The sequence below is a fragment of the Medicago sativa genome, chromosome 6 (assembly GCF_051527215.1).
Source record: "Medicago sativa cultivar Bolivia chromosome 6, Bolivia_mono, whole genome shotgun sequence".
NCBI classification, from domain to species: Eukaryota; Viridiplantae; Streptophyta; class Magnoliopsida; order Fabales; family Fabaceae; genus Medicago; species Medicago sativa.
In genome coordinates this window covers 44,985,859-45,009,382 of record NC_140754.1, presented here as the reverse complement: position 1 = coordinate 45,009,382, position 23,524 = coordinate 44,985,859, and the positions used below count along the sequence as shown (strand labels likewise).

The following is a 23,524-nucleotide window of genomic DNA, read 5'->3' as shown; positions in this document are numbered from 1 at the left end:
AGAGTATCGTTCCGCTAGGGTGTTGGTCAATCTAATTAACTTTTAGAAAATGATTAGAGGAGAAGTGTAACACCCATACTAGAAATTACCTAGGATATCTAGTATGCTCGTTAAACTTGGCATTGGATACATTAAAATTACAATAATAAAATTTCTTCCGATCATATCATAAAACTACTTGTTTATACATTTAAAATAATACCACTGACGTGTACAACATACATGCAATGAAAAGTAAACATAATTGTCCAATTTCTTTCTCTACTTCATCACGAACTGCCCTGCTTGCGATCCACCTGTGTCTCTGAAATAAAATAAAAGGGATTGGGGTGAGACGGGATGTCTCAGTGAGTTCCACCTATCCTAGGCTGTAGGCAATCTCAGGGAACCTAGAATCGCCATTTGTCTCTAAACTCAACCATTTTTGGGTTTATGCAATTTATCATGCATAACTGAGCGATCGGGAGATAATTAGGATCGCTGTCTAAAAGACTGATATAATCCTGATGCTAATACTCAACTCATAATCATAATTATAATCATAATGTCTGTCATATTATGTTAGAAATGTTAGCGTTGAACAAACAATATTATCTGAGTTGATTTTACGGAATAAACTCAGGTGGAGTAACCCCGGAATTTATTCCACTCTGACCGGTAATAATTTCCAACTGGCGGGAACCCAACTGACGGGGATACCGGACTCCTCTTTTTGTCATGGGGTCATCCTTACGGATAGTGCCCGTTCCAACTGGCGGGAACCTTTCGTATCCAACTGGCGGGAATAGCGAAAGCCATGACTTATAAATTATTTAATATTATAAACTGAACTGATTCTCTGATAACTGAGTTAATCCTCAACTCCACTACTGACGGGGAGCTAGAGAGGAATAACTTATCTTAACTGATTTTCTTATAATGATAATTTTCCTGAGTCTAATAATAAAGACGTGGTAATTTCGTCTTTATTCTGAAATTAATTCTGATACTAACCTATTCAGGTTCTAGGCATATCGTTGTCATATGCCATTCCTAAAAGGTTATAAGATTTCCCCATATCCTGATAAATTAAATTCGTCTAATTAAGTCGAACTTTCATACTTAGAATTCTTTTCTTTCCAATGATTGGAAATCTACTCATGAATGATTTGTTTCAATGGCTAATTTACTCTAAACATTCTTTCACACAAATAAATATACACTATGGTAGTATATGATTAGAGGATATTCATAATACAATTTCGGCTAATATTCGATAAAATGAGAATTTAGAGTCTTAGCCAAACCAAACCATCATATCACTTTAAAAATATAATTTATGTTAGCTAAGAGTCGAAATAAAGTAATAGAATCCAACAATTCTCACTTTCCGGAATGTTAGCCGAAATTGCATATTTATTCATACTCACGTAAAACCTGTCACAATATTTTTCCTCTAACTCCTACATTACCATAAGCATATTTATCAACATAAAAACTATTTTAGAGTACACTAGCAAGGGAGTGAACCTTAAATCATAATGTCACTAAATTATGCTCTAATGTACCAAATCATAATTTATTATTCTAAAGGCATAATTTAACTACCCAAAGGGGAAGTTTTCTAACTAAAGGAACTCACCTCAAATCATTTGAAATAGCATAGGCTCATCTCAATCAACTTTTCAATCGCTTGTCCATTTCCGTCAAGCCTCTACGTTCTTTAATCACTTCCTCAAAACCGCTTAACTGTAGATTATGGCTTTTACTTCTCACTTTTGCATTTCTAACTTCAACCAAAGACACGCTCAACCTTGTAAGTATCCATAATATACCTGAAATCATTTTTAACAAATTTAACTTCACTTTGTAGCTCATTCCGGAAAAATCCATGTCAAACCCGTAAGCCATTTTTCAGCAAAATTTTACAAACTTTAAATACGTTTTCTGAATCCGTCCCTAATCCGAAACATACAAAATTTATATCCAAACTGAAGGGAATCCAGTGTAGTATTCAAAAATCCAATAATTACTCGATTATGGGTTACACGGCAGCATATACGGGCCAAAGAAAACCATACAAATTTTAACCCAATTCCATATCAATTTCTTTAATCCGATTCTAACTTCTCTAGTTATCATAAACAATAATAACATATACACAATACCACATCAGCCATCTATAATTTCTGTCCTAAGCTCAATTCCACCTCACTCAAGAACTTACCTCATTGAGAAATATTTTCTTCATCTTCTTTGAAATTGCACCCCCACCATTCCAATTTTGTGCTCTTGGATACAAATTATCTACATGTAATTTGTCAAACAACCAAAATTACTAATAAAATCACATAAGCCCCAATTTGGGATTAGGGTTTTGCCAAGGGAAAAAGAGAAGAGGAATACACTTATCTTTGATCCTTTACTCCTCCAACATGAAGGATTCCCAATGATTCTCTACATGTAAGCCATCCATCACTTGAGTTGAGAGAAAATTAAAATTAGGAAGAAAAGGTTTCGTTTGGACACTTCAAACAAGGGAAAGGACTATGTTTTGCTTCATTGAACTTAAGTGGATGATTTCAGGTACAAAGAAAAGATATGAGCTTGAAATGATGTCACAATGGAACATTTTGAGGTTGGGGGCGGTGGGAAAAAGGCTTCAGCCGAGAGAGAGGTTAAGAGGGAGAGAATTGAATGTTTTTCTTCCCATTATGTCCAAAAATATCTTCTATAGGATCCTTGCATTACCATTCTACCATTCTTATTCCTTGTAATTACATTACTACCATTAGTGAATAAAATGACTCTTTTATCATCTCATTTAATTAGAAAATGATCAAATTGTCCTTTCTCGATTATTTCTTCTCAAGCACGATAAAATGATACTGCATTTTACATGGGATTAAGTGGGATATTACACTCTACTCCCCTTAAAAAAAATTTCGTCCTCGAAATTTAGAGTTTACCCGTTAATAAGTACAAATAATTCCTCTATATTTTCGACTTTAGACTCTAACATACATCTGTCACTAACTGGTCCTTTATTTCTGACTCAAATATTGGTTTCCCTTGATACATAGTCTCCGGACTACTTAGCCATAGATACAACTGACTTGAATTAATATGTTAAACCGATTTCAGGACATGTTTTCCCAATCTCATATGTCGAAAAGATTCGATAATCACCTTCTTGTCCGTGATTTGTAGAATACATTATACACCCGATGCATCTGATATTTTTCGAGTAAATTCCTTGTTCCACATACTCTTAATAAATTGTCTTAGGTTACTCCTACTTGTTTACCTTCACTGAATTCTTGAAAAAAAAATCTCATACATTTAGTAACACTTCTATCGACTTCATCAACTTTTATCTTGTCTTGGACGGATATGACCTTTGGGTGATCTTTCATGCTATGTCTGGTCCCAATAAAATTTTATTTCTGAACTATGCCCCAAATAACGAGGTCTTATAATGATAATCATATCATACTCTGTATAAGATCGTCTTTACTCTGAGCAATATCTGACGTCAAGTTTATTTCATCAAAAGTAAGAATTGTTCCAACTTTCTCCGTTAATTAATACATAAATAGGTAAATGTTACTTCTGATGTCTGTTATGTTTTATCTGAATAAACTCAACATTGTGCTACCTCTAACATCTGTTGGAAGTACTAACTGACGAGTACAATCCATAAATCAGATTTAAATACATAGTGTACTAACTGGCGAGTACATTAAATATATAAATCTTATATGAGAATGGTGCACTGACTGGCGAGTACACAATACACGAGGTAGTACAACTGATAGCTTAATACATAACATATATTTGTAGTCATTCAACTTTGCTTCTTCTATACCAGAATTTAAATCAATCACGATACACCTTGATCATATTAGGATGAGTAAAAAGTATCATCATAGATCTTCTCTTGAACTTATATGTTCAAAATATACATTTCATTCTTGAACAATATTGTTATAGCTGTTACTCTAGGGAATGTCTTATCATCTTTTTCTTAATTCCATACTCATAATCTGAACATGCGTAGTCTCATACCGTAGATCACATAATTTTCTAACTTGTGTGATATCAATCTTTTCTTTACCTCAAAATATGGAGTTTAGATTCCTGAACTTCACGACTAAAATTGCATTCATATTCTGAGTAGTATCTGTTCCCTCAAATACATGTTAATGTTCCCTCAAATACATGTTAATATACCTGATATTCCATGATAGTATCTCAAACCAAAATATAAATAAAATCTTCAAGATACAACATTTATATCTTTGCCTCATACATGACTCCTTTTAACTAATCTGATACTTCTAAGTCATTCTTCGAAATCACGGCGTCGATTAACCGGGTTACATACTATAGGTGATTCCAATTTCCTATATTTAATAAGGTAGGAACACCTTCATCCTACTCTTACTACTTGAACTTTTTATATCTGTGAATCATGCGGTTTGGAAAATTGTTTAATTCGTCTCTTAAGATTTCTCATGAATATCTCATTCAAAGTCTTAAACTTTTGCACATTATGTTACTTCTTGCTGATTAATATCTCGCTGCGCTACTCTGATTTATTAGTTCACTTCGCTTAGGCGTACTGCTCCAACCATACTGTAAATTTCTCCATCTCATTACTACATGTTATGAACATGGGGCTAACTTTACACTTCTTGCTATTTCGAGCACCGACTTATGATCACTGACGAGTCATTTTCAAATACTGCAATTTTTTTTTCTTTAAACATGCACTACATACTTGTTCTCGCAAAGTGTTACTTGAATGATTCTCACATTCATATTATTTATGAAATAAAACATACTTGAAAATTCGCGGCTTATTTCCATTCTATTTCATTCATGTCGTGCTGATAACTATACTTACGAGCTCTCTTGAGATAACTTCAATTCTCAAAATCCATTCTAATCAACCAAGTCATTCTTTTAGTTTTTAGAACAATTACGTGAGAAAAATCATCAAAAGAAAATATTTGATTCCTTAATACTTTACTTCATTCTTAACACTTTCGCACTAACAACAACCTTCCATATAACGGAACCTTAAAATAAATTCTCAAATTCAAAAATCTTGATTAATCCTTATCACATCAACCTATTGTATTCATGCGTTAATACATTCTTGTGCTCTTGATAGAGCTTGACATCATTCGTCCATTAGTTCACTGTAGTTTGGCAACTTCTTATTCAGTCTTCATTTTTTTTTTCCAATTAGAAGTTACATCTTGTCTCTGACCGTTACCGGCATCTCTTTCCACTTACTGTTATCTTGTATTTCTTAGTTCGAAGAACAACTTAATATCATGATAAATGCAAGGGGTCTTATTCAATTTCCTTAGCGTACAATTCTTATTAGTTTAACTTTTCTGCAATTCCTTGCTAATAAAAAAATACATCCAAATCGTGTTCTAATCCGTAAGGATCTTTCCACTACTATTTATTCATCCTCCTTGACTCTTATGTTGCATAACATCTTCACTTTACTGATTCATAAATCTAGCACTTTAGATTTCGGGAGGTGCGACTAATCGAACATAGTTTATCTGACTTACGTTGTCCATTCAATGCTCGCATTGAGGGGATTTCCTTGTCTGCTCCAAAATAATTTACGTATTCCTTAATTAGTTCACCTAACAGTTCAAGCATCAAAATCCAGCTCGTTTCGGCATTCAAGTCTTTCACTTCTTACATACTCTACACCCACCGAGAGTTTATGAATTCCATTGTTCATCAGATAATTTTCTCATATCAAGTTCATCTTCTGATCCCGCAGTTCTAGTTACGCCTTTAGAAATACTCATTTCTTCTATACCTTACTTATGCCTCTTATATTGCGGCTCCTGTCAAAGTTGCAATTATCCCTTAGTCACCCTGAATATCTTACTTCAAAGGTATCCACATAAAAAGTGTCGTTCAACAATACATAGTACTCCGTCTTAATCTTAACATTTCCCTTATGTGCTTGAAGAATCTTCAGCTTCAAAGTTTAGCAACCACCATTAGGCATCAAATACTTCCTTAGCAAAATTCCCTATAAACCTGACACCCTGACTTTCCTTCTTCTTATGCTTCATTCCTCCTAGGTCCTATTCAGCTCTCAGACATTTGTTCTAACTGTCATATACTAGTTTGAGTTGATCAGGCTCAACTAGATACGACATTTAGAATAAATATCCGGAACCCAATGGTCCCACTGCATTTTATTGAATTCTAATGACCCAAGGCACGATCTGAATCGACCTGCTCTGATACCAAATTGTAACACCCATACTAGAAATTACCTAGGATATCTAGTATGCTCATTAAACTTGGCATTGGATACATTAAAATTACAATAATAAAATTTCTTCCGATCATATCATAAAACTACTTGTTTATACATTTAAAATAATACCACTGACGTGTACAACATACATGCAATGAAAAGTAAACATAATTGTCCAATTTCTTTCTCTACTTCATCACGAACTGCCCTGCTTGCGATCCACCTGTGTCTCTGAAATAAAATAAAAGGGATTGGGGTGAGACGGGATGTCTCAGTGAGTTCCACCTATCCTAGGCTGTAGGCAATCTCAGGGAACCTAGAATCGCCATTTGTCTCTAAACTCAACCATTTTTGGGTTTATGCAATTTATCATGCATAACTGAGCGATCGGGAGATAATTAGGATCGCTGTCTAAAAGACTGATATAATCCTGATGCTAATACTCAACTCATAATCATAATTATAATCATAATGTCTGTCATATTATGTTAGAAATGTTAGCGTTGAACAAACAATATTATCTGAGTTGATTTTACGGAATAAACCCAGGTGGAGTAACCCCGGAATTTATTCCACTCTGACCGGTAGTAATTTCCAACTGGCGGGAACCCAACTGACGGGGATACCGGACTCCTCTTTTTGTCATGGGGTCATCCTTACGGATAGTGCCCGTTCCAACTGGCGGGAACCTTTCGTATCCAACTGGCGGGAATAGCGAAAGCCATGACTTATAAATTATTTAATATTATAAACTGAACTGATTCTCTGATAACTGAGTTAATCCTCAACTCCACTACTGACGGGGAGCTAGAGAGGAATAACTTATCTTAACTGATTTTCTTATAATGATAATTTTCCTGAGTCTAATAATAAAGACGTGGTAATTTCGTCTTTATTCTGAAATTAATTCTGATACTAACCTATTCAGGTTCTAGGCATATCGTTGTCATATGCCATTCCTAAAAGGTTATAAGATTTCCCCATATCCTGATAAATTAAATTCGTCTAATTAAGTCGAACTTTCATACTTAGAATTCTTTTCTTTCCAATGATTGGAAATCTACTCATGAATGATTTGTTTCAATGGCTAATTTACTCTAAACATTCTTTCACACAAATAAATATACACTATGGTAGTATATGATTAGAGGATATTCATAATACAATTTCGGCTAATATTCGATAAAATGAGAATTTAGAGTCTTAGCCAAACCAAACCATCATATCACTTTAAAAATATAATTTATGTTAGCTAAGAGTCGAAATAAAGTAATAGAATCCAACAATTCTCACTTTCCGGAATGTTAGCCGAAATTGCATATTTATTCATACTCACGTAAAACCTGTCACAATATTTTTCCTCTAACTCCTACATTACCATAAGCATATTTATCAACATAAAAACTATTTTAGAGTACACTAGCATGGGAGTGAACCTTAAATCATAATGTCACTAAATTATGCTCTAATGTACCAAATCATAATTTATTATTCTAAAGGCATAATTTAACTACCCAAAGGGGAAGTTTTCTAACTAAAGGAACTCACCTCAAATCATTTGAAATAGCATAGGCTCATCTCAATCAACTTATCAATCGCTTGTCCATTTCCGTCAAGCCTCTACGTTCTTTAATCACTTCCTCAAAACCGCTTAACTGTAGATTATGGCTTTTACTTCTCACTTTTGCATTTCTAACTTCAACCAAAGACACACTCAACCTTGTAAGTATCCATAATATACCTGAAATCATTTTTAACAAATTTAACTTCACTTTGTAGCTCATTCCGGAAAAATCCATGTCAAACCCGTAAGCCATTTTTCAGCAAAATTTTACAAACTTTAAATACGTTTTCTGAATCCGTCCCTAATCCGAAACATACAAAATTTATATCCAAACTGAAGGGAATCCAGTGTAGTATTCAAAAATCCAATAATTACTCGATTATGGGTTACACGGCAGCATATACGGGCCAAAGAAAACCATACAAATTTTAACCCAATTCCATATCAATTTCTTTAATCCGATTCTAACTTCTCTAGTTATCATAAACAATAATAACATATACACAATACCACATCAGCCATCTATAATTTCTGTCCTAAGCTCAATTCCACCTCACTCAATAACTTACCTCATTGAGAAATATTTTCTTCATCTTCTTTGAAATTGCACCCCCACCATTCCAATTTTGTGCTCTTGGATACAAATTATCTACATGTAATTTGTCAAACAACCAAAATTACTAATAAAATCACATAAGCCCCAATTTGGGATTAGGGTTTTGCCAAGGGAAAAAGAGAAGAGGAATACACTTATCTTTGATCCTTTACTCCTCCAACATGAAGGATTCCCAATGATTCTCTACATGTAAGCCATCCATCACTTGAGTTGAGAGAGAATTAAAATTAGGAAGAAAAGGTTTCGTTTGGACACTTCAAACAAGGGAAAGGACTATGTTTTGCTTCATTGAACTTAAGTGGATGATTTAAGGTACAAAGAAAAGATATGAGCTTGAAATGATGTCACAATGGAACATTTTGAGGTTGGGGGCGGTGGGAAAAAGGCTTCAGCCGAGAGAGAGGTTAAGAGGGAGAGAATTGAATGTTTTTCTTCCCATTATGTCCAAAAATATCTTCTATAGGATCCTTGCATTACCATTCTACCATTCTTATTCCTTGTAATTACATTACTACCATTAGTGAATAAAATGACTCTTTTATCATCTCATTTAATTAGAAAATGATCAAATTGTCCTTTCTCGATTATTTCTTCTCAAGCACGATAAAATGATACTGCATTTTACATGGGATTAAGCGGGATATTACAAGAAGAGAGATTTAAAAGATGAGGTTCAGTTGTTGAAAGTAAATAACAATTAATAAAAATAGCCTTGGGATCATTGGTTCGTCATAATAACAAAGCCTTATCTAGACAAGACTTTAACTTCTAATTTCATGGTTTACACCTTAATTTCTAAAGACCGGTTTCCCTTTAGCCTCTCACCTTTCCGATGAAAGTCCGGTGAGAGTTTACCCCTAGTAACCAAGCCTATTTCGCTGACTTGATTACTAGAAGATGCTTATAAGGATTGAAACTACTTGTGTCTCAAGAATTGCAAAGACTATTTCACTGCCTTTGCAATTCTTGTCTAAATTCACTTGTTCCAACATCAAAGCTCCGCTTTCGCATTATGAATTGATGTTTGAGATGATGGATTAACAATTATCAAACCCTCCACTTTCGCTTCTACAGTTTGATAATGGTTAATTCATGTTAAAGTGGTGAATTTAGATTAGAAATTAAAGTTACATGAAATTAGGGTTAAAGCATTGGTTCGATTAGGATTACGTCATTAGACTTATGCAATAATCCCAAGACAAAGAAGTATACTCACTCATGTTCATCGTAGACATGGGGGAAGAAGAGAGAAAACAATAAAATAAATTGCGAGAAAGAAAGTAAAGAAAAGAAAAGAACTTTATTAAAATAATTGTCACTAACAAATTCTAAGAAAAGGTGAATGTTTATGATGGAGAGCTACTCTATTTATAGCTTTACAATTGACTTAAAATCTAAGCAAATATAAGGGCTAATCAGTAAAACTACAACAGAGTAACTTGGGCCCGAAGAAAAAGCAGCAAAAGAGGCTCTGGAGGGTGGCACGGCCGTGCCACATGTTGGCACGGGCCGTGCCAAGCTTCTGATTTTGTTGAGACATATTTTTGTCTCCGTATCTTCGTATTCTTGCACTGTATTTTCTCCAGTCCTCTTTCTTTTGCTCCAAGACACCTTCCACCATATATTCATTCCTGAAATAGAATAAAATGCAATTTAAAGTAAAAGATTCAAAAAGGAAATAAATTTGCAATAAAATAAAATCAAATCTAAATAAAACTAAACTAAATAATGCATTAAAATAGACTAAATTATGACTCATCAAAGCTCCTTGGTATATTTTGTTTGATGAACATATATTCCATCTTTGCATTGATTGATTTGAATTCCAAGGAAGAACTCCAACTCTCCCATCATGCTCATTTCAAATTCATCCTGCATTAACTTAGAAAATTCCTTGCAAAGAGATGCATTAGTAGAACCAAATATTATATCATCAACATATATCCGCACAACAAGAATGTATTTCCCAAGAGTCCTCTTGAAGAGTGTTGTGTCAACCTGGCCTCTTTTAAAATCATTTTTGATCAAGAAATTACTTAGTCTATCATACCAAGCTCTGGGAGCTTGTTTCAAGCCATATAGTGATTTCTTAAGTTTGTAAACATGGTTAGGATGCTTAAGATCCTCAAAACCAGGAGGTTGCTTGACAAACACTTCTTCCTCAATGACTCCATTAAGAAATGCACTTTTGACATCCTTTTGATATAATATTATGCCATGATTTACTGCATAGGATAGAATTAACCTGATTGCTTCCAATCTTGAAACTGGAGCAAATGTTTTAGTGTAATCAATGCCTTCTTGTTGACTGTAACCTTGTGCAACAAGTCTTGCTTTGTTTCTGACTACTTCACCTTTTTCATTCAATTTGTTTCTGAATACCCATTTTGTTCCAATAATGTTCTTCTGCTGAGGTTTGGGTACCAGATCCCACACATCATTCCTTTGAAACTGATTGAGCTCTTCTTGCATAGCTAGTATCCATCCATCATCGGAAAGTGCTTCATCAACTGTGGCAGGTTCAATCATTGATAACAGTACTATCATAGACTCTTCTTGTCTGAAGTAAGATCTTGTTCTTCTAGGACTTTCTTTGTTTCCAATGATTTGATCCTTAGGATGTGAAGACTTGTACTTGAATGTGTTCTTAGATTGATTGGCTTGCTGAGAGCCATCTAGAGCTTTATCAGAAGCAACTTCATCTTGTGCTTCTGAAGTTGGTTCAGCTTCTGGACTATCTTCGGATTCAGTTATCTGATCAGGTTCTGGAGTATCTTCAGGAACCCGTATATCTACAAAACTTTCATCTTGCTCTGGATTTTTATTTCCAGGCTCTTTGTCATCAAATTTAACGTGCATTGATTCTTCAACACAAAGTGTTTCTGAATTATACACTTTGTATGCCTTTGACCTTTCAGAGAAACCTAAGAAGATTCCTCTTTGGGCCTTGGCATCAAATTTCTTTAGGTAGAGCTTGTTATTTAGAATGTAACAAGTACATCCAAATTGATGATAGTAAGAGATATTGGATCTTCTTCCCTTAAAGAGTTCATATGCTGTTTTTTAAAGATAGGTCTGATATAGATTCTATTTTGGACATAACATGTTGTATTCACTGCTACTGCCCAGAAATGTTTAGCCAAATTGTTTTCATGAATCATGGTTCTAGCCATTTTTTTGTAAAGTTCCATTCTTTCTCTCTACAACCCCATTTTGCTGTGGAGTTCTAGGAGAAGGGAATTCATGGACAATTCCAAGTTTTTCACAAAAAGTTTCAAATGGTTCATTTTCAAACTCTCCACCATGATCAATTCTTACTTTTAAAATCTTCATTTCTTTTTCAGATTGTATTTGAGTGCAGAAGTTGTTGAATACATCATAAGCATTATCCTTAATTTTCAGGAATTTTACCCAAGTCCATCTGCTGTAATCATCAACAATAACTAATCCATATTTACTTCCATATAAGGATGCAGTGGTAACTGGTCCAAATAAATCAATATGAAGTAATTCTAAGGGTCTGGAGGTTGAGACAATGTCTTTTGTTTTAAAAGATGATTTCACAATCTTCCCTTTCTGGCATGCACCACAAAGTGCATCTGAATGATAGTCAATGTCTGGTAGGCCTTTGACAAGTTGCAACTTACTAAGCTTAGAGATTAATCTCCAGTTATCATGTCCCAACCTTTTGTGCCACATCCATTTCTTATCATTCACTAACAGAAGACAAATTACCTTCTGATCACCCAGTTCAGAGAAGTTAATCTTATAGACATTCTCCATCCTTTTTCCCTTGAATACTATGAACTTGTTATTTTTGTTTATTACTATGCAGTTGGTCTTTTCAAACATCACATCATAACCATTATTACAAAACTGACTGATACTCAAAAGGTTATGCTCAAGACCATCTACCAACCACACATTAATAATTGAGATAGAGGAGTTACCAATAGTTCTTATACCAGTGATCTTACTAGACTGGTTGCCTCCAAACTTCACATTTCCTCCTTCTTTCATTGTGAGGGTGAGGAACATAGACTTATCTCCTGTCATATGTTTTGAGCAATCGCTGTCTAAGTACCATGATTTTTGCTTTTCCTTTAGATGGTAGAGCAACAGATTTACTCTAGATACCAATTGAAGGTGGGAAAAACACAAGAAGAGGGGTTGAATAGTGTTAGCTTTTTCTTCGTTTTCTCCTAAGCTGAAATCAATGATCAGAAACAGATAGAGTTCTACTTCTGAAGTGATGTTCAGGACTAACATGCAGTGGATAAAAACAGAGAGAGAGAGAGAGAGAGAGAGAGAGAAAGAAGAAAGACACAAAGCAATTATACAGGTTCCTTCCACAAACCGGAAGCAGTTCTGTCCCCCTTGCACTTCCAAGGAGAGTTCACTAAAGATGTAATATCTGATTACAACTGTTCACTGCTAAACTTAGCAAGAGACTCCAAAATGCTCAAGCACAACTGCAAGAGAGTTCCTATGTTCCTGAACACAATCAAGAGACTTCATATGCTCAAGCACAACTGCAAGAGACTTCTAATCAAACAAAATTACAAAGAAAAATGTTTGAGGTTGAACACTTGATATAGAATCAATGGTATTCACAATACAAATCAGATACAGACTCTTAAGACTTTAGAATTTCTAAGATATGAACTTTGAAAAAGAAATACTATGTGAACTTTTGAATGTAGAACAATTTCAGTAGAGTTTTGGCACTGGTAAATTGTTGTTGAGTCCTTGCCAATCTCTAAGTCTTCACTCCTTTATATAGAGGTGTGAAAGAGACGTTTGAATTGCCAGCACATCAAAAGAGAATCGTTTAAAGCTTTGATCAATCAACAATGATCTTTTTTCTGATATGGTTATTGTCCTATGAAGGATCAATTTCAAATCCATTCCAATTGTGAAGGAACATTGTTGCAGGCAGAGCTATTTTTCTTGTCTTGTAGCAGAGACAAAAATAGAGTAGTGAAGGTAGTGGTTATACACTTCGCACAATTGTACTTTGTCAACGCTCTTTAAAGAATAAGCATCCAATGCCTTCAAATCCTTTCAAAATAGCCGTTGCTTCACTCTTTCAGTCTTCGGCAATGCTTAGACGATATTAAATCCATTGAACAACCTTTGAAGCTTTAAGTCTTGCATCTCCTGATGAACTTCAGCTTCTGGTGATCTTCATCTTATGATGAGATGCTTCTGATAAACTTTCTTCTGATGACATCATCACTTCAAGAGCACTATACTTCAGGAGCACTTCTCTTCAGATGCTTCAAGCTTCCTTTTTGTTGATTCCTTAGCTCTCTTTTGTTCTTCCGGAACCTATTTAAGATGCCAAATTTTTGTCTATGGTCCTGTACACTTGAACAAATATTAGCTTATCTAATTGACAATTTTTAATACCTTGTTATCATGAAAACTCTCAAAGGGTAATGTTAAACACATTTTGTTCCAACACAGACAACAATTGCATCCATTAACGATCTGAAAACACAGGACGGATAGCTGGCAACTGCTATGAACCAAATGAAAACTCAGGTCTCCGAGAATCTCCCTGCCCAATCTATACCAAACCCAAATGTCAGCTCAATCACCCTTAGGTATGTTAAGAATGTTGACGTAGAAGTAGGTACAAGGGCAGAAACGAGTGGCGAAAAAAATGAAAAAATTGATAAAAATAAGCAAACTTCTGCTTCTACTTCTGCTTCTGCACCTGCTCCTTCACCTAACTCACCTACCCCTAAACCTGATGAAGAGGATGAGCAGTCTAAACCATTTCCCTTTCCTCAAAGAGCTGTCAAGAGCAAAAAGACAGACTAATTAGACAAAGAGAGGGAAATTTTGGATGTCTTTAAGAAAATTGAAGTGAACATCCCTCTCCTTGAGGCCATCAAACAAATCCCTATGTATGCCAAATTCCTCAAGGAGATGTGCACGAACAAGAGGAAGCTAAAGGGGAACTCCTGAGTTAACATGAGTAGGAATGACTCTGCAATTATACAGCAGACAGGCTTGCTTCAGAAATGTGAAGACCCTGGAGTTTTTAATATTCCTTGTACCATAAGAGATATTGAATTTGGAAATTGCATGTTGGATTTGGGCTCTTCCATTAATGTTATGCCCACCTCTATTTATAATTCTCTTTCTCTTGGTCATTTTGCATCCTACAGGTCTTGTCGTTCAACTTGCAAACAAGAGCATTACTCGCCCGAAAGGTGTTGTCGAGGATGTGCTTGTTAAAGTTAATGATCTAATTTTTCCTGTAGATTTTTACATCCTTGACATGCAAAGAGAAACGAGTTCCACTAAGGCAAATCTCATTTTTTGCAGACCATTTTTGATAACTACTAGAACAAAAATTGATGTTTATGCAGGGACACTCTCTATGGATTTTGGGGATAACATAATTAACTTCAAAATCTTTGATGCAATGAAACACCCCAATGCAGAGCACTCTCTCTTTGCCTTAGAGTTACTTGCTGACTTAATTGATGATGAGTGTGCTAATGAGTTTACTGCAGATTCTCCCTCCTTTTCTGACCTTGATGACACTTACACTTGTGAAAGTTGCACTGATGTTCAATTATGTTCAACATGTGTTGAAAATGATTTACAGGTTGATAGTCATGATGTTACTGATGGCACTGACACTGATAATACAGACACTAGTGTTCTTGACACTGTCAGTGATGATACTTGCACTGATGATTTCACTAATCATGCCTGTATTGTTTCTTCCATTGATATACATGATGTTGCTAATGTTGACATTACTGCAAATTCTTCTACCATGCCACTAGAATCCATTGAGAAGCCACCCACTTTAGAGCTCAAACCACTCCCTAAAAACTTGAAATATGCGTATTTAAGAGAGAGTGAGACATTACCTGTTATTATCTCCTAGAATCTTGAAGCTGAACAAGAGGGGAAGTTGTTGGAAATATTGAAAACCCATAAGAAAGCCATTGGTTGGACATTAGCCGACATTCCTTGGATTAGCCCTTCCATGTGTATGCATAGAATACTATTAGAAGATGGAGCAAAACTAGTAAGGCAGCCACAGAGGAGCCTTCTTACACTTCAGGAACTACACCTTGACTCCTCGGGTGTGTTCTTTCCTTACTCTTACTTTATCCTTATTGTTACACTGAGGACTATGTTTGATTTAAGTGTAGGGGGAGACATTTTAGTTTTAAATTTTTAATGTTTTCAATTTTATTTTGAATTTTTATTTGTTTGTTTTTATTTTTTTTAAAGAAAAATTATGTTTTGGTATGATTTCATTGTTTTAGGCTTAGAGGTGTATGTCATGTTATGGATAACTTCTATGTTTTCTTAGTGTCATAAGTTGACTTGATACTAGATAGTGCATCAATTGTGATAAATCATTAACCTTAGGTTATGGCTTCCAACATTTGTTGTTTCTTGTGTGAATTCACTCATACTGTTAGTTACTTCTAGGGTTTGCCTTGACTCTTGAAACACTTGTTCACATACATGTATGGAAATGATCTAGGCCATCTTTCTTTCATAACCTACATTTAGCCAAATAAGCCTACCATGTTGTTATTATCCCTTTGTGAAGCCCCTTTGAGCTATTTATCCCATTCTTTGTTTATCACCTCATTACAAGCCAATTAAGTCTTTGTTTTATCCATTCTTTTTATGTCCCAATCTTAGTGGATGAAGGAGCTTGAATTCTAAATTTTGAATAAGTGTGGGGGGTGCTCATTATGATTCTAATTTTTATCTAATAAGGGAAAGGAAATATTATGTTGATTTGGCAAGATGGAAAGAAAAGAAAAAGAAGAAAAAAAATGAAGAAAAAAAAATGGAAAGAAAAAAAAAATAGAAATGAAAAAAGAAGGAAAAAAAATTTGTGCTAAAAGTTGTATTGTGGGCAAATTCTGATGTGAAGGCGTGTGAAAAGGCTATCATAGGATATGAAGAAATTATGGTGTTGAGTTCTATTATGTTGCTATATTTTGTTAATTTCAAATACCACTCATACTTACTATTCAATGAATTTCATGCTTCTTTATCCTCTTTGATTTATGGCTTAGTATTCCTTAGGTTTATCCCACCTGTACCTTGGCCCCGTTACAACCTGAATAAAGACCTTTTGATCTGTACATGTATGTGTTTCATTGTGTGGATGTCCTCCATCTTTGGGGACGTAAGAGGCTTGTCAAGCCTATGACAGTGCTAACTTTGATGATGTGCTTTGAGTGCAAATACTAACTCTGACACTCCATTTTATACAGATTGCACACACAACGAGGGATTGAGTGCACTTTATACTTATTTATTCTGTGAGGTTATATCATTCTTGATGCATTTTTAGTCTAATAGCCACCTTGTTCATTGCACCTGTCATAAGATGTTATTCATGATTGCTATGCTCCTTGAATCCTGGAATGTATAATTGCTTGTAACTTTGCAGTATGTTGTTTTTTTTTTTTTTTTGTTATCTTTTTACCTTGAGTCTTTATTCTTGAGTTTTGCTCGGAGAACAAAATCTTAAGTATGGGGGAATTTGATAAATGCATTTTTAATGTACTTTCTTCTATCTTATGTTATGGCAATTCTATGATTTCTCCCTTTACTTTTAGTGTTTTTAATGTGTTTTCTAAGTCTAGTTTAGTTTTACATTTATTTTATTTTTGCTACTGTTCTGGACCGGGCAAAAGGATCTTTGGCCCATTTACTTAGGTCCAATACAATCCAAAGCCCATACTCTACGCCTGGCAACATTACTTAAGACACACCCCTTCTCTGAGAGCGGGGTGCACGGAGTGAGTGAGACTGGTTCAAACGAACCACAACGTCTCTCTGCACGTTCCCGCAATAAACTCTCTAGCGGTTACACTTCCCACGATTTCGTAACCGCCAGAGCCAAGTGTGCCATTACAACGGCTCTGCAGCCCTTCATAGATTGGTCAACATAAATATTCAAAAACATCGCAGCGGATTTTAATTCAACAACATAATTAGTCTTGGCACGAAGGCCTCATCAAAACATCTCGTAATAATCCAAAAACTAAATCATAGTCATGTAAAATCATAAGCAGTACGTAAGGAATAGAAAATAGCCACAAAAGTTCCCATCTCGTTACGTATCAGAGCACCTAAAGACACAGTGAGAGATAGCCACTCACGACAGCAATCAACAACTACTTATTCTCGATCACTTGCAAGTTACTCATACGAAGAGCAACATTTCCAAGCAGAAGGGGTGAGATTCACAAACAATAATGTTAAGCATATAATTCAACAATTACATTTAACAACATAAACATCATCAACATGTCATAACAATGGTTATGTAGCATCATTATCATCATCATAATCAACTTCATAATCAACATCAATATCAACTTCATAAATCAACTTAACAACTTGACTCGACAATGCAACTTAACTCGAATATGCAACTCTATCATTATACTCATGCATGTGGTACCATTCTAGGGCATAAGCCCTCGTCGCTTTTGAGCATAAATATACTCCTAGTGCATGAGCCCTGGTTGCTATTGAGCAAAAGCTCCTAGGGCATGAGCCCTCGTCTTTAAATGAGTATGCATGGACTCAACATCTTACAACTTAGACAACATGAACGTCTTATATGACTCCAATAATTTGGATCAACATCTCACATCTTAGACCAACACATGCAGCTTTAATCAATAGTAAACAGCAACATGGCAGCACATCAATAATCTCAAGATATAACAATATCAAAATGTAATCATCATCTCAAAACATAACTTATAATTCACATAATGCATATACGATTATATATATCATCAGTAACAACATTAATTCATTTTATAACAACTTCACAGATCATCATTAATATTATATTCAAACATCAACAATTCATCAAGCATTTTTGTAAAAACATAATAAATTATACATAGCATATTTCCATGTCAAACCAAGGATACTAGAAAGATATCACAATTACCAACAACTTTCATGTTTATACCAAAGACCAATTTAAAACAGAGACGTGTGAAAAAGACGCAAAAACATGAAACAGAGAATGCTGTCACCGTACAATTTTACTAAGACCTCCTTGGAGTATTTTCATCGTAACTCAAAAACTAAAAGTCATTTTCACATCAAACTAAAGCCACTGGAAAGCTAACAAAATTATCAAAAACTTTCATGTTTACACCCAAGGCCAATTCGGTACCGATCAATACCAGTTTTCGTTTCGAAATCGAAAAGTTGTGCAAAAAGTCCATAAAAATTCACTGTGACCTATGTGCAGTAATTTGATAATAACTCAAGTTCTATAAATCATTTTGACGTCAGACCAATGGCATTAGAAAACTAACATCCGTACCTACAACTGTTGTGTTTACACCTAAGACCAATTCTGTACCGATCAATACCAGTTTCTATTTCAAAATCGAAAAAGTTGTGCAGAAAGTCCATAAAAATTCACTGTGACCTATGTGCAGTAATTTGACCATAACTCAAGTTCTATAAATCATTTTGACGTCAGACCAATGGCATTAGAAAACTAACATCCATACCTACAACTTTGGTGTTTACACCTAAGACCAATTCTTCACCGATCAATACCAGTTTCTATTTCAAAATTTGGGACAGAGATAAGAAAAAATCAGGAAAAGCAACTTATATTATTCAACTTCACATTCATTCAAAATCATCACAATCAACAACAACAACTCAACATAATTCATACCCAATTCATAATATGACATTAACAACAACAATCATCAACAACCACAAATCAACAACATTATAACATAAATCATCAATTATCACTCTTAACCCTAATTCTCCAATTCTCAAAAACTAAACCTACAACATGTTAAATGAAATTTTCAGAATCATAGACTCAAGATTATTGAATGATAGTCCCACCTTACCTTAAGAAATCAAAATCGCAGCCTCTCTTGGTCCTCTTCTCTTCACTTGACTTTTCTCCATTTTCTCCAAAACTGATCGTACGTTAAAAAGTTTCTAACCTAGCTTCTCTCCTATTTATAGCTCCTCTATCTATTCTATCTTATTCCTCTATCTCCCCCAAAACTCTCTAAAATCTCAAAACAACCCCTCATCTCAATATTTATTTTATTTTCAAATCTTATTTTATTAAACAATAAAATAAGCCACAACACCTCATAAAATCTCTAAAATCACATAAATCACGTAAATCTTATAAATATATTCTATACTCCATAAAATAATCAAATAATCAAAATGGGCGTTACACATCCCTCCACGGGGTGGTATGACATCCTCACCTTCACTTGTGGGGACGCCCAGAGAGGAACCAGCACAAATAGTTCCTCTCCAGCAAAGACCTCTGCAGGGTCCCCCATGACCTACAGAGACACCTGAAGATACCACGCCAAATGGTGCCCTCGTCAACAATCTGCTCAGCACGGTTCAATGACAAACGTCGTTAATCAAGGAACATAATCGACGCCTGATGGATCTGGAGCAAACGCGCCAACTAGTCCGAACCAGACGGACTCCTTCCCCAGTATGTAGCAGAAGAGGAATGAGCCCTCGCCAATCACATTACAGATTCCCGCGACACTCAGCAAGCGTCAGGTCTCCAAGTTACCAAGGAGATCGACGAGAAGGAGGTAACCTAGACGATCTCCACCCAGGCAATCTCCTCCCAGGCGATCGCCCTCTAGGAGGTCCCCTACTCACCGGTCTCCTCCAACGCGATCTCCACCAAGACGTAACAGGCGTTCTTGGTCATCCTCTAGCTCTGAGGACACTCGCGATGCCTGGAATTACCGTAATGCTTATGGCCCATTCACACGGCGCATCTGAGAAGCTCATATCCCCCCGCGGGCTAGAGAAGCCTCCACAGATGGACTTCTACGATAGGACAATCGACCCGGATGAGCACATCGAGAACACTGAGGCAGTTTTCACTGACAGATCGGTGCAAGGCGCTGTAAAATGCAAGCTTTTCGTCACTACACTAAGGCGAGGAGTTGTCACCTGGTTCAAGAACTTAAGGAGAAACTCCATCGATTCATGAAGCGACCACTGTTACGAGTTCACAACCCACTGCCAGGAATATACTTCGTTTCTTCAAAAGGAACATCCTAGCAAGGTTCGGAGTACCGGCCCTAGTGATATCTGATAATGGAACTCAGTTCACAGACCAAAGATTCCAGGACTACCTAAGGAAGATTGGAATCAAACAAAGTTTTACCTCCGTCGAGCACCCTCAAGCTAACAGCCTCGCCGAAGCAGCAAACAGGGTCATTCTACGAGGAATACGAAGGAGACTGGACACAGCCAATACTAAGTGGGCTGAAGAGTTGCATACTGCCCTCTGGGCCTACAGAACTACTCCCCGCTCCACTACTGGCAAGTCACCCTTTCAACTCACGTATGGGACAGAGGCAATCATACCCATTGAGCTAATCGAACTCACATGGCGAACTGACGTCAACAGTGACTTCCCAGCCAACACAGCGAATCAACGTGAAAAACTCGAATTTGTCGACGAAGTCAGAGACCAAGCTGCCTTGCGAGAAAATGCGCTAAAACAAAAAATATCCGTTCGCCACAGCAAAAAAGGTCGTAAAGAGAGAATTCGAAGTAGGCGACCTCATCCTCCGATGAAACCAGAAGGACTTTGAAGAAGGGAAACTCGCTGCCAACTGGGAAGGACCTTACAGAGTCCGAATGAAGACCGGAACAGGGGCTTACGGGCTCGAAGATCTCTACAAAGACACAATTCCAAGAACTTGGAACACCGAAAAGCTCAAAAAGTATTACACTTAGAGGGTAGACGACGTCAAACTACTCTAATGTACATACTCTGTTCAACACAACGAAATTCTCGCTCTCCAAGCGAACAATTAAACGGAAGAGGAAAGTCGTGCCACTCCTAATCCAAAAAATTAAAGGATAAGAGAAATCTACACAGCAGATTTTCTTACTCCTCAGTATGTACGCTTACTACTGCGACATCACTGCTCGGCAAGTTAGGTAGAACCCCAGCACGCGATGAGTGATTAACGCCTCAGTGCCTTGAACCTAGATTGATTTCTTCGTTCATTTGATGTTCTACATCCGAAACATAACTTTGGACACACATTCAGATAAACGATCTCTTCGATGTGAAGTACTGCTGACAAATACTCCGCGTAATAGTCAGAACTCTCAGGCCAAGACTCTTCCTTGCAAAACAACACAAAAGGTAAAATGTTCCAAACAGAGTAACTAAATACCTAGGAAGAGAAAGGAAGAACTTTGATTTAAAATAACAAGTCAAAGTAACAAGGTCGCAGGCGGGCATGCAAAACTCTCCAGCCATTAATTCACTCCTTCGAAATAATGACTACGGGGGGGTAGGCCATCCCACTTCAGAAGACTTACATCACTTCAAGCCTCGTTTCCCAAAAAGCGAGTAGCACTAAGAGCACACGAATTGTCACATGTTGTAAAACATACAAGATAAACAGTTCGCTCTCTACAATCACTTCAAACAGTATAAAAAAAGCCTCACACAACGAGCATTCAGATTCAAAACATTATACTTGAAAATAAAGCATACATTTTCGGACAAAGTATAATTGAGAACAAACTAATTATATTGCAAAGGTGCTAAAACCACGAAGGGTGCACAATGTCATTACAAGCATGTTTGTTAAAGAAAGATTAATTACAAGGCCCCAGTGGCCTGGGCATCGTCAATGTGCCCATTGTCTTCGTCAAGATCGGAAGGGGGAATGATCACCCCATCTTTTACATCACTAAGGGGATGAGTTCCTTCGATGATTAGGTCGACATTCGGGTTCACCACCTTCAGCTGAGTCACCGCCCGATCAAAGCCAAGCTTGACAACGTCCACCAAGCTTCCTTCCAGCTCACCAATCCTGTCCACAAGGTCGGCACGCCTCAGGACAGCAGTATCTTCCACCTCATCCTCCCCGAGGAGGTTCGCCTTTTTCAGAGCTTCCTCCAAAGACACCTTCTCCTCAGCCAGCTTCCGGGAAGAATTGGCCGCTTCCTCAAGAGCAGTTCGAGCTTCTGCCAATTGCTTCTTCAAGACGGCAAATTGACAGTCACGCTCATCAATAACTGACCTCTTGCTCCTTGCCTCTTCCTCAAGAGCAGCAACCTTAGCAGCCAGAACATCCCTCTCCTGCGCCAATGCATCGACACAGATTTCACCCTCTAGCGAAGCATTGTTTAGGGCCACGACGACCTCCAAAGCCTTCATAGTAGCAAAAACCCCGTTAGTTATCGCTTTACTCCGGCCAGCTGGACCCAAGTTCTGGATAATCTTCAGCTCGGGGTCGTCCAAGAAGAGGGTTGATTGAGGGCCGCACAGCTCCGGCTCAGACCACACTTTGGGAAGTTGAAGGAAGTCTCCCCTTTCAGAACGAACAAGAATTGCCCTGATCGGAGTGGTCGGCTCCTTAGCAGGTGTTCCCATCTTCTGCTTCCTTGCAGGCTCCCGCTCCAGATCTTCAGAAGGGTCCTCACCTTCCAAGTCCACCACAGGACTAGAGGTAGAGCCAGGACCAGAACCAACTATTAGGTGCTCCAAGGACTGGACGTTCTTGTGCCGCTTTTTGGCAGAGATTTTCTTGCTCGCCGCGCCCAAATCTTTCATTTTTCTACAAAACACAAAAAAGAAGAAAACTCGTCAGATCTGAGAAATGACGCACAAGAAATCAAGGTAACCAAGACAATCTTCAAAGTCTTCAGATGTCAACAACTCATGGGAATTGATGAGGCGGGGCTCTGTTACTGGGGTCCCGTTCGCACTCATCAATGGGTTTCCCCGTTAGTCAGTCTTGGTCCTCCGCGAAAGACTGAACAAACGCCCAAAGTTGTTGACGTAAGCCTTTTTCCTCATCCGAGAGATTGGCAAGGGTTCGGCCAAAATCCGTCGATTCATAGACAAAATGGTCCTGAGACCAGCATAGATGAAAAAAAGGACGGTGTTCCTGAACACCTTCCTTCATAACTTCCAAAAGACTATCTAAAGAGGCTCCACTCTTCGGTCGAACCAAAAAGAAGCGCT

General features: G+C 36.8%; 1 protein-coding gene and 1 long non-coding RNA gene across 2 annotated transcripts; both read right to left on the bottom strand.

Annotated features, from left to right (window-relative positions):
- Positions 1-104: 104 nt before the first annotated feature.
- On the bottom strand, positions 105-9,114 carry LOC146915443 (uncharacterized). The gene is made up of 5 exons (XR_015014601.1): positions 8,420-9,114; positions 7,835-8,027; positions 2,207-6,517; positions 1,622-1,814; positions 105-304 (listed from the first exon to the last, which is right to left on the bottom strand). It is a non-coding gene; the product is annotated as an uncharacterized LOC146915443 (long non-coding RNA).
- A 13,039-nt stretch (positions 9,115-22,153) lies between these two features.
- On the bottom strand, positions 22,154-23,110 carry LOC146915442 (uncharacterized). Its single transcript, XM_085721351.1, has one exon. The coding sequence runs from the start codon at positions 23,108-23,110 to the stop codon at positions 22,154-22,156; it is 957 nt and encodes a 318-aa protein (XP_085577477.1).
- Positions 23,111-23,524: the final 414 nt, after the last annotated feature.

Bases quoted from the DNA above. Each gene is read 5' to 3' on its own strand.
- LOC146915442 (XM_085721351.1), bottom strand. From the start codon at position 23,110: ATGAAAGATTTGGGCGCGGCGAGCAAGAAAATCTCTGCCAAAAAGCGG.